Below are 13,189 nucleotides of genomic sequence, written 5' to 3'. Positions count from 1 at the left end.
TCTATATACTACACATACTTATATGTGTGCATGATATTCTATCTATAACAATTTTTACTATAATAATTATTTGTAGAATATACTTTATCTTTTGAGCACAGTAACCTGTCACAGCAAATCAATTTGTAAACATGTATTTCTGATGTGTCTACTTCTAAATATAATTATCTCCACTTCTCAGGTGCCTGCATGAACATCACCCACAGCCAATGTCAGATGCTGCCTTATCATAACACAATGACACCTCTCATCTCAGTTATCAAAAACATGAAAATGGAGAAGTTCATCAAGTTCTTCACATACCTCCATCGTCTCAATTGCTACCAGCACATCATGTTATTTGGCTGTAGCCTCGCCTTCCCTGAATGCATCATTGATGGAGATGACAGGTATTTTGAAACCAAAATCATTCAGTGATAAGAATCCAGTTATTAATCAAAATTAAATTTGTTATTGCTATTGTTTATCAAGCTACTATTTTAAAGTGCCCAAGAGGAACAAAATTATCCTATGCTACCGCCTTTCGTTTTTGTTACTTTTAGAGGAGAAAAAGACCCATAATTGTCATAACCAGTCATAATTCTCTGAAGTTGGTAAGGGTTTGGTAAACCCAGAATAATCTTATTCAGTGAGAAATATGTATTCAGTGTGTAGGTTGATGCTGTCAGAGGATACTCAAATGCTGTTGCAGTGATGGTCAGGCAGGAGACAGACAACACACCCAAAGGGGTCACTAGAAGAGTTTATTGAAAAGACTGTGGCAGTGTGGGCAGAACAAATAGAATAAACAGTGCTAGGAAGTACCAGGTTCTGTTGATAGGGAGATGCAGTTCCACCACCCAAGGCTGGAAGAGCAGAAAGGGCTAGCAGCACCTTTTTATTTTTGTGATGCTGGTGACTGAACCCAGGGAGAATACTAGGCAAATGCTTTACCACGGAGCCACATCCCTGGGCTGACCGTCCCATATTTTAACTTACGAGACAGGCCTTACCAAGTTTTCTCTCTCTGTGTGCCATAAAGGCATCCTCTCTCGAAACAATGTCAACACATAGGGTTGGGGGTCTCCAACTGTCCAGGTGATGTCCCTGGGCAGAGGAGCACAGCCATTGAATGCCCTTCAGTCCTGCAGGGAGAGAAAAGAAGGAACAAATACTCTGACCTCTCTCTCCTGACAGTGCCTCTAACCTACTGAATTCAGGCTCAACAAGAGGACAGAAGGGGACACAACTGATCTGTGTGCCGTGGATAAGATCCAAAATCTAATTTAAATATCATAAACTCCAAAGTCCTAAATCTTATCATCGAAATAATCTAAGTCAAGTATGGGTGAAATTCCGGATGATTCTTATCATCATGAGAACCCTCTGCAGGATAGAGAGTATGAAGAGTAGACAGATGTGGAGGGACAAAGAGATAATTCAGCATAATGTTAAATAGGATAAGAAATAATTTTCAATCAGAATAAATCAATAAAAAGGAGCCATGGACTATTTGAAACACCAAGTATAGTTTTAAAAAAAATGTTCACAGCATGTGTTAAATGTATGTTCACGAACAACATCAATTATTTCCTGGATTAAATTGTTAGGAAGTTTTCAGAGTAGTAATATAAGAATAAGTTGCATTTTCAAGTGCAAATAGGTTTCATGTTATTTGTACTAATTTAATTAGTGTGTAAAATATATTGGGAATGGGGAAAGGCATATATTATTTTAACTGCAAAAAGCATGGGTTGCCATTGCTTTGAGAGAGGATAAAAGCAGCGATTCTGAATTGTAGAAGAAAAGAACTATTATTAGACACATCATTCAGGGAAACATTTCATGGTAAGGAACTGGCTGCAGAGGGTGCCTTCATGGAACACACAGAGAGAAACATGGTTAGGTCTTTCTCATAAGTTAAAATATGGGGTGGTCAGCCCAGGGATGTGGCTCGGCAGTAAAGCCTTTGCTTAGTATCGTACCTGGGTTCAATCACCAGCATCACAAAAAATAAAAATAAACAAAAACACAAAATGGAAAGACAGTAAAGAGGCCCTTTCTGTTCTGAGACAATAGCAATACAAAAGAAAATTGCATTGGTTTCTCAGGGCTGCTGTAACACATTACTACAAGCTGCACAGCTCAAGCAACAGAAATTTATCCCCTTACAGTTCTGGAGACTAGGAGTCCAAAATCTGCTCTTTCCTAGGGCTCTGGGGGAGAATTATTCTTTACCAGTTTCTGGTGGCTTCAGTTCTTTGACTTGTGATCATATCACTTCAGTATCTGCCTCCATCTTTACATAGCCTCTGCGTTTATGTCTCCTTCTGTTCTGACTTTGAACCTTATAAGTGACGTTAGGGCCAACCCGGAAAATCCAAGATCATCCTTGTTTCAAGATCTTTAACTACAACTGTGAAGACCCTTTTCCAAATAAGGCCACAATCACGGGTTCCAGGAGTTAGGGCATGGCATCTATTGGAGGGCCACCAATCAACATGCTGCAGTGATTGAGAAAGTAAGCAAATGAAATCATGGTCACAGCTTTCTTGTCTATTAAATGACAGTTATACTTTACAAAATTAATATGAGGATTAAATAAGAGCTCAGTAAAGTGGGTGGGGAACATAGCTGTTATAATGGTGCTGGGCTCAATCCCCAAGACTGCCAAAAAAAAAAAATCAGCAATAATTATAAGATGATGTATTAAACAGGACATGTAGTATTAATGAAATGAGGAACATAAAAATGTATCCAGAATATATGGTAAATATCAAAGGATTACAAAAATGTAGGAGAATATATGGTTTAAAAGAAATTAGAATACCAAAGGCCGATGGAACTGGATTCTAGTTCTATTTCTGCCAAATTTCAAATAATGTCACTTAAATCACTCTGCCTTAATTTCTCTTACTTTCTCACTTCTTAATTTCAGAGTGATTTAAGTGAAATTATTTGTACGCTCAAAAATAAGGCAAGATGAGAGTACTTTCAGCTTTCAGAAGTCTCTATATTCATTTTGATCATCCTTTCTATTATAGTTCAATCTCTTAATTTTACTCATAATTTTCAGGGCACTTTTAGTACCCCAAATTTGTTTTTCCCCTGACCTGGTTCATATAAGAGTTTTTCATTTTCTGTTACAATGAATAATAATTTACAGTTAGTTTTCAAGTGTCCTTTGGGGACTTATCCCATTTTTATTATTACATTTTTTATTATGTTTAGTTTTATAATTGTACTTTCAACCACTCCTTCCTGCTGTCATATATTGCACACATGGGATCTGCAACCTAATTTAATAAGCACAATAAGTTCAAAAAAGTAAAAGGCATTGTTGAAAATACTTACAAGGTAAAACATTTTTCTTATATTTCATTATTTTGAATTTTACATATTTTACTAATTAGCTTCTTCTACTGTTCAAATAATGGAAGGGTGCTTATATTCCATGCTAGAGAAAATAGCTACTTAATAACATTTAGAATTTAATTTAAAAAGACTATAGTGGGATGTCTAATTCCTTTGAGACCTCAGATACTCATTAGCTATATTATATATTCTAACAATGATGTTGAACAGTTTTTACTTTACACTGTTGTTGCTTTTAATAAATACATTTAATAAATAAATAACCCAGGCTAATTGGAGTATAATATGAATTCTATGAATTCTATCCCAAAATATAAAAATTTAACTGATGAATATTTGGGTGGCCATAAAAAATATATGGGTTAGGAGGGATAGCTTAAAAATATCAGCAAGTTTGACTTCATAATGGCTGCCATTCTAACTGGAGTGAGATGGTATCTTAGAGTAGTTTTAATTTGCATGTCTCTGATTGCTAGAGATGGTGAGCATTTTTTCATGTAGTTGTTGATTGATTGTATATCCTCCTCTGAGAAGTGTCTGTTCAGATCCTTGGCCCATTTGTTGATTGGATTACTTGTTTTTTTGTTGTTTAATTTTTTTGAGTTCTTTGTATACTCTGGAGATTAGAGCTCTATCTGAAGTGTGAGGAGTAAAAATTTGTTCCCAGGATGTAGGCTCCCTATTTACCTCACTTATTATTTCTCTTACTGAGAAAAAACTTTTTAGTTTGAATACGTCCCATTTGTTGATTCTTGATTTTAACTCTTGTGCTATAGGTGTCCTATTAAGGAATTTGGAGCCCAACCCCATGAGATGGAAATTAGGGCCAACTTTTTCTTCTATTAGAGTCTCTGGTTTGATTCCTAGCTCCTTGATCCATTTTGAGTTAACTTTTGTGCATGGTGAGAGAAAGGGATTCAATTTCATTTTGAAATTATGAAGTCAAACAATAACAAGTGCTGGCGAGGATGTGGGGAAAAAGGTACACTTTACATTGCTGGTGGGACTGCAAATTGGTGCAGCCAATTTGGAAATCAGTATGGAGATTCCTTGGAAAGCTGGGAATGGAACCACCATTTGACCCAGCTATTCCCCTTCTCGGACTATACCCAAAAGACCTAAAAAGAGCATACTACACGGACACCGCTACATCAATGTTCAGAGCAGCACAATTCACAATAGCTAGACTGTGGAACCAACCTAGATGCCCTTCAATAGATGAATGGATAAAAAAATGTGGCATTTATACACAATGGAATATTACTCAGCACTAAAAAATAACAAAATCATGGCATTTGCAGGGAAATGGATGGCATTAGAGCAGATTATGCTAAGTGAAGTTAGCTAATCCCTAAAAAACAAATGCTGAATGTCTTCTTTGATATAATGGGGTGACTCAAAATGTGGTAAGGAGGAAGAGCATGAGAAGAAAATTGCCTCTAGATAAGGAAGAGAGGTAGGAGGGAAAGGGAGGGAGAAGGGGGAATTGCACGGAAGATGGAAAGACACCCTCATTGTTATACAAAATACATGTAGGATGATGTGAGGGGAAAAAAAAAGAAATGTGTCACATTAGATTGGGTAGAGAGAAGTATGGGAGGGGAGAGTAGGGGGGAATAAGGAGGGGGAGGAGGGATAGGAAGGGCAGCAGAATAAAATAGACACTAGTTTTGCTGTATGTATATATATGTCTGTATAACCAATGTGATTCTGCAACCTGTACACTCAGAAAAATGAGAAATTATACCCATTTGGATTCAAATGTATGACATGTCAAGATCATTGTATTGTCATGTGCAACTAATAAAAAAATGAAAAAAACCCAGTAAAATTAGTATAAGAAAGTAATTGTTCTTACAAAAGTTAAAATTTTAATTTACTGTATGTGCAAGTTTTTTTTCTTCAGAATTAATACATATAGAGTAAATAAATGAAACATTACAAAAAATCAGCATTTAGTACCTAGGGAAAAAATTGACAATTTTTCAGCCTGAAGAATAACAACAGAGCATAGAGATGGCTTTTTGACACACAGAGTACATGTAAAGCCTCTCTTTGCAAAAGGAGGCAGGCATTGCAGTCACACGCTTTTGATGTGTGCCCATTACTTTTTCCCATTTTGTTTAAATGCTGGGCTTGTGATTTTATCAGAGCTGAGAGGGTGCTCATTCCTGGCTTGGTTTCCAGGACTCTTAGGAAACCCTGCTGATTTGTCATCACTCCATTCATATTTTACAGAGAAAAGCTCCAGGATCATAAAATGATGGCTTTAAATTAGGAACTTGACATGTTGGCTATGATTTTTTTTTTTTTTTTTTTTTGCCCTTGGGAATACTGAATTGCCACTAGCTCTTTAGGAGGAATTCTTAAGGACAATAGACAGTAGACAAAGGACAGTGAAATAAAAATTCTTTAGCTAGCCAGATAGCCAGAGATTGAAGGTTATATCCCAAACCTAGGAACTACAAGATCATTTCCTTGGTTCACTCAATACCTAGGTTTGCATTGAAGATTGAATGAGTTTCCTCAAAGAACAGCCTTAAAAGTGCTATGTTTTCACCAAAATTGTATATTATATATGTTCATAGGAGAGTAATGAATGTAATCTGGCAAGTGCAGAGAATGCAATTGACAGTTTGGCGGCAGATGAAGCCACATTCAAACCAGAGCTCTGCCAATGGCCTGTTACAGGGTGCTGGATGCTTGCTGATCCTCAGTTTCTTGTTTCTAAATTGAGAACAGTTACATACACTTCATTAGGTTCCTCTGTGGGTATTCTATGGAATGACATCTGTAGGGCTCACACTTGATGACACTATCTGGCACATACATATCAAATTCTCCATAAGTAGTTATGCATAATTTTGAAATGGCTGTCCAAGGTTGTATGTGTGTTTCTGGAAGAGTCTAAGTTTTATTATCTCTTTTAGAGATATAAGATTTGCATTTTTCTCTCCTCTTCCCCCTTTTCTAATCCCTGATCTACTTAGCTGCCAAAGTGATCATTTAAAAACACAAATTGCCTCTATCCTTCCAGAGATTTTCTACCAGACATAGACTTCAAGCTAAACTCCCTGCTATGATGTTTGAAGCCCTTCTTGCCTCTCTAGTGTTAGGGACTCAGCTCCAGCCACACTTCCTATTTCTCAAAACTACTCATCTCTTTTCAACTTCCTTTGCCTGGAAAAATCTTTTCCCTTCACACTAAGCCCTTGGATTAAAGATACTCACTCTAGAGAAACCTTCTCTAACCACCCTTAGTAAGTTTCTTGTTATCTTTTCACGGCAGCATGGGGATATCCCTTTTTGCCTGTCTATGTACGGTCTATCCTATTTTAAAACTCCACCGTTTTTTAGCACATTGTTGTAAGTGCTCAGAACAGTGCCCAACATATAGTACATGCTGAATACATATTTGGAATGCAAGGGATAAGTAAATGTATGCTTGGATGAGGGAGTCCTCCTCAATGTCTAGGTTAATGGGAGTTCACAATATGCTGACTACAATTGTACATATTTTTGTATAATTAGTACGTTCCTGAAAATGTAAACATAAATCAAACTTTATATATGTATTAACAGAATTGAAATTTTACAGTGACTTGAGAGTTATTTCCAGAGATGACTTAGCTTCCTTCGGAATAAGCTTCATTTGACAGAACAAAGAGCTAAAATTAACTTGCACATCTCCATCACTGTTGAAATCCAGGACCTAAAAGTTGAGGATACATTTAGGTGGTGCTGGAGGATTGGCTTGGTGGTTTTGAGCTTTCATTTTAATGTTGTCCCACATGCACTTAGTTAAAAAGACTCTGGGTCAACTTCAGTTGAAAATCTTCAAGTGACATAAAGAGCCAAACAGAATGTGATAGAAGAGCTAGAAGACAATGACCAGGGTGGTGATTGAGAATCTGTTCATGTGCAGAATAATAGTTGAGGGAAGTGAGAGTGAACCTCAGAGGGTGCACCATGGCCATCTTCAAATATTACTGAGCCATGGCATGGAAGAGGAACCCCACTTTCTCTATTCTACTACAGGGCAAAGATAGAATCACTATTTGAAAGTCATTGAGCAGTATATTCCAACTTAGCCAAAGGAAGAATTTTAAGAATAGTAAAGTTATATAAATATAAAATATAATAACAGTCTCAGGAAATGGTGTGTTTGCTATCACTGGAGCAATTTAAAATGACTGATGAGAACTTACTGGAGAGACTGGGCAGGTAAGGAATCCAGCATCCTGTGATAGGTTTTTCCCATTGACTTAAGGCCATTCATACTGGCACTAACAAAGAAGGGGATCTAAAAATTTATGAAACAAGGTGAATGAAATTAAATTATTCATAACTTTTTTCAGGGACATTTTTATGTTTGCTTAATTACGAGAGAATCCACTTGGATTTTTTATGAGGAATCACGTAACAGTATCCAGTAACAACATGTGGTCACCTAATTGTCCTCAGAAAAGATGGGCTGACTTAACTATAGGACGTCAGCTTTCCTAAGTGGGAAGTGGCAAATTGGAACTCTGCTACCCATAGCCCTATTTCTCTGGATAGTAATTTCAGATTCTTACCTTAATAAATGTTAAACGGATATTTAAAGTATATTACCTCAGGAAGGTGCTAAATCATCTACTTGCATGGTATGTGTCTTGGGTGGTTTGACCCTTGCTCCAAGTTAAACAATTTATAGTAGAACTGTTAACTCCACATATTAAATTCTGCCCCGTGTCATCCTGCTTCTCACAATTAATTCTGTGAATTTTGTTTCTAAAACCTGGATAAAGGTCAAGATTGGCATTCTTCTGTGTTGATTTCTTCTATTTACCCTATGTTCATCTTTTAAGTATTTTCTTTTAAAGTTTTAAGTAGGTAAATAAAAGCTAAAGACATATTTTGCTTCAGCCACCAGTAGAGAAAGAAAAACAATGTTAAAAGAAATAAGAGATATTTAAAATTTCATTTTGGGAAGGTTCATTTCTTATAATCACCCTAGACTTCTTTACGAAAGTAACAGGTTTCCCTGGTAAGAACAAATCTTGGCCCCATTATTTGAAGTTGCAATGACATTTTTCTATATTGAGTTCTTAACACATGCATATACACATAAAGACGCACATGCTAATTCTGGTAAAGGAGGCAAGAGGAAACTTTGAGATGTGTTTATGGCTTTGATGGTGGTGATGGTTTCACAGGGGTATACCAATAATTTGTTGAGTTGCATACATTGAATATACACAGCTTTTTATATGTCAATCATATTATAATTTAGTGGTTTGAAATTTTTTTCCTGTCATTTCAAATGCATCATAATAGTGTTTCCCTGTTTTGGCCTCATTATTTTAGGAAGCTAGACTGAGATGACCTCCAGGAGAATGGTCAAGATGGGCACCAAAGTTGTTATTGGGATTATGTCTAAAAAATAACTGTTTGTTATCTGAACACTATAAAGCCTCTTTCTTATCATCAGATTTCTACTACTTCACATGTTATATTGCCACATCATTTTGAGTGGAACTTTCTTAATAATGTTATAGTAAAAAAACACACATACACACATTTGTTTTTCAGGTAATTTTGGAAGACTTACTGTGTCCTTAATTAGTTCATAACACCGCCGGTGACAATCTACTATATAAATCGCAACCCTGAAATCATCTTAAAGACCAATTGGAAAATTGAATTTGAAAACAAATTTTTTTGAGAATTTATTAGTTATATAAAGTCAGTATAAACTTATTTTAATCTTTTTCTAAATAGATAATAATTATACACTGATAATATATTTTACTAAGGATTTAACTATTTCTCAAAAACTTTATTGTGTTATATTTGGGGATAAATGGAAACATTATAGAGTGATTTTTTAATAATCATAATTTAAAAATGTATAGGTCAGAAGTAAAAGAAAAAAATTGAACTGTATTGCTTTTACCAACAATATTGTGAAAGTCATTTCCTGGTTCCTTCTCTGAATGCCTCTGCTAATTTGGAGGCAGCAGCCTCTTAGTCCTATCAGTGCCAGTACCTGAGTGTTCAGCGACACTGGCAAGCTAATCTGCTTGGAACATGGAACATCCAATGATAGATGAGGTTTCCTTTCATGAACCTATAGGTAATATAGACAATTCAGATTGCTTTTATTTCACAAATATGCAAAGCTAGAGAATCAGTCCAGGACAGATCGAATCTTGCTGAAAATGCCTTGTCATGTGTTCTGACAGTGTCTCAAGCACATATATTTGTCAAGTTCAGTGGAGTGGTTTGTTTATATTTCTACTCAATAATTCATTGGTATTATATGGATGTGACTAGATTTTAGAAATAATACTTGTGATTCAATTCATTCGGAGATCCATATTTATGGCATCCTTTTATGATGGGCAAAAATCAAAACAGCTGCAAAAAATAACAATTTCAAGTTTCCTTTGTGATTTGTTAATTCCCTATCCCATGGGCCCTGGTGAGTATGCCAAAAAATAATGAGAATCAGCATTATGCTGGTTAGAGGGTATGCAATTTTATATACCCTTTCGGGGTTGTGTGGCTTAATGTTATTCACGTCTGCCCTAATTCAATCTGTGTTTCTCTGTTGGTAGTTTCTAGAATTTCTCTGTTTTAAGTGGGACATCCTACAATTGGCATATAAACAAGATAATTAATCTGTAGGGTTTTCATCCATAGCAATTAAAAAAATTATTTTTTTAGTTGTTGATGGACCTTTATTTTATTCATTTATTTATATGTGGTGCTGAGAATCGAACCCAGTGTCTCACACATGTGAGGCAAGTGCTCTACCACTGAGCCACAACCCCAGCCCTCATCCATAACAGTTTTACTGACATTTTCTTCTCATGTGGAAATGATTTAAAGATTGAATAAGTACAGGTAAAGTTTGCTGACCTGAAGGAGATGGGGTCCCTGGGCAGGGGCAGTGTAAGCTCTGGTACAACCCACAAGATTGGGACCTACGTGGTGATGGTTCTCCTCCCAACTTTGCTATTGAAAGCTTTATCCCAAGCAGGGAACCAAGTAAACCTCTATAGGTTGCTCATTTATTTCTATATAAGTGTTTATGGAGTGCTGACTCTGCAGTCTAGGGATACAGTTTGAAGCAAAATAGACAAGAATCTTTGGCCTCATGGAGCTTATATTGGTGGGAGATAAGGTCTTGCCAACAACGTGTAGAGCTTGGGAGTGTCATCGTTTTTTTTTTTTTTTCCTTTTTTCCTTCCCTTTCCTTCTTCTCTTTTATTCTCTCTCTCCCTCCTTTTCTTCTCTCCATTATCTCTTCCTCCTCCTCCTTCTTCCTTCTTTGCTCTTTCTTGTTTTCTCTCTTTCTCTTTGTGGTACTAAGGATTGAACCCAGGGGTGCTCTACCACTGAGCATTCCCAGCACACTTTATTCTTATTTTGACACAGGGTCTCAATAAGTTCCCCAGGCTAGCATCAAATTTGCAATCTTCCTGCCTTAGTCTCCTGAGTCGCTTGGATTACTGTCATGCACCACCATGCCTGGATGATATCAGTGTCTTCAACAAGTTGGGAAAATGAACAAAAGATAGAACTTAGCTGAATCCTCTGCTTTAGAGTAGTTCACAAGGGTACAGTCCTGGTTGTTGGAGTTTCTGACCAATGTGATCTATAAATACCCTGATTTCTTGTATCCTAAGTCTAACATCTTACAAGGTCTCTTTCAATCACCAGAATGTGCTCACATAGAACCTGATGCTCTTGGCCCATAATAGGGAGGTAAAACCGTGTGTGTGTGTGTGTGTGTGTGTGTGTGTGTGTGTGTGTCTTTTCTAGCAATGGTGATGAATTCAGGCTCACTTGTGGATTGATGTCCCTGTGTGTTCTGTGGTTCTTGTGTGAGGAGGCCAACTAGGCAAGATATTTTGGAGTACTGGACTAGTATCCTAGTGTTTGGCTGTGAGATCTCCCTCTTAGGTTTCAGTTTCTTCACAGTGTAAAAGGGGAAATGGGAGCAGATGATCTTGCAAGACTCTTCCAGCATTAACGTTCTCTTTATGGCTAAATAAGGGCCCCAGCTCTGGGAGCTGCCTGTGACTTCTGACTTTGTGAGCATTGTTCACTGAACAGCTCAGCCTAACAAAGACAAATTTAGGAATGTATTTTAAAAAAATGATGGCATGATTCTCATCAATGAATAGCACAGCCAACTCAGTAGCTTGCCTCTGACAAAGTGATGTGTTGAAGTGTACCGTTACCCATTGCCGGGGAATACATTATCACACTCTTAGCAGCTTAGAACAACACGCATCTTTACCTCACCCTTTCTATGAATCAGGAAGTTGAGAGTGGCTTAGCTGAATTCTCTCCTTTAGAGTCGGTCACAAGGGTGTAATTAAGGTCTTGGCCAGGCTGGTGTCTTATCTGAAGGCTTGACTGGGGAAGTATCCACTTCCAAGATCATGGGAGTGTTGGAGTGTGTTCAGTTTTTCAAGGACTGTTGGACTGAGGGCCTTAGTGCCTAGCTGGCAGTTGGACTGAGTTCACCCTCCCATCCTTGCCATATGGGCCTCCCTAATATGGTAACTTGCTTTATCAAAACTAGTATGGAAGAGGGTATGCTAGCTAGCAAGATGGAAGTCACAGTCTTATGTGGCCTAATAATGGAATTGATATCCCATTACCTTCCATGGTGGAAGCAAATGACCAGGCTCACACATTTAAGAGGAGAGACTGACACAGGGCAAGAATGCCAGGAGGCAGAGATGATTGGTAACCATCTCAGAATGTGCCTGCTGCAAAGTTCTGTCTCCTCCTACCCTATGGATGAAGAGCTCTCCTAATGTATTTAAATCCTGCGCTCTCCTAATATATTTAAAGGCTAGTTAAACAAAAGTAAAAATTGACAACTAAATGCAATGTGGTATCTTTTTTGGTGGTATTTGAATAGGGCCTTTAGTTTAGTTAAAGGTATTATTAGCAATATTAATTTCCTGGTTCTAATAATATTGTAGCTATGTAAGATAAGTAAATTATGGAAACCAGGATGAAGGATATATGCAAAATTTATGTACCATTTTCATAACTTCTAAGTATAAAAGTCATTCAAATTAACAGTTATAAAAGATGTGATCTATACAATTTAATAATCTGTTAGCCATATAAACTTAATTCTGTGGCTGTAGCTTATTCAGTAATTTTAAGTTTATGTCCTTATCAGAACTTTTTTGTAGATAAAAACCCATTATGGATATACACTATAACAAAATTTGTAAAAATTTTGTTAAATTTTTTTAAGAAAATTTAAATAAATTCTCTAAAAGTTTTGGAGGTAAAATGGATAAATTTTTGGTAGGGATCACTTTAGAATATCGTTTCTAGTGAAAACACCATAAAAATCTCATTATCACCATATAATAGCATTATTTATTTTTTTATTGAATGTTTCAACAAATAATTATAGAAGTAGTATAAGAGCTTTCCTCTTTAATTTTATTTGAAATGTGTCAAGGACTTTTGCACAATACCAGATATACTTCACACATCAATTTAAAATAATCACCATTTCTAAAATAGTAATTCTGATAGCCAAAGTGGATCCTCCCTTGTGATGAGCACTGTTTTTCATTTGTCAGTCTACTTGTTGCTTGGATATAGATACTTATATTCCAAAATAGTGTGGCCTGTCTCACCACACTGTTCCATGTGATGAAAAGCAAAATTCTTCAACCCTTCATAGGCAGTGGAATTTGATGCAAAGCAAGAACAAATGGCTCCTCGTTTTGCTTACTGTTTAAAAGGGCAGCTAGTTATTAATATTATATCACTATGTCACACGTCCTGGTCCAGCAATTTAAAG

The 13,189-nt window shown here is 36.6% G+C and overlaps 1 protein-coding gene across 1 annotated transcript in view; it reads left to right on the top strand.

Moving 5' to 3' along the window:
• Nucleotides 1-13,189, top strand: part of CORIN (corin, serine peptidase) — a gene marked incomplete at its 3' end in the record, with an annotated part of 279,389 nt that overhangs the window by 97,457 nt on the left and 168,743 nt on the right. Inside the window, 1 exon segment of the mRNA XM_081304554.1 lies at nucleotides 182-389. Within this exon segment, the coding sequence (XP_081160680.1) occupies nucleotides 182-389 (208 nt within the window).

The sequence above is a fragment of the Spermophilus citellus genome (assembly GCF_964194105.1).
Source record: "Spermophilus citellus genome assembly, chromosome: 8".
NCBI lineage: Eukaryota > Metazoa > Chordata > Mammalia > Rodentia > Sciuridae > Spermophilus > Spermophilus citellus.
Note: the sequence above shows the minus strand (reverse complement) of the source record. Positions and strands in the feature narration are given on the sequence as shown.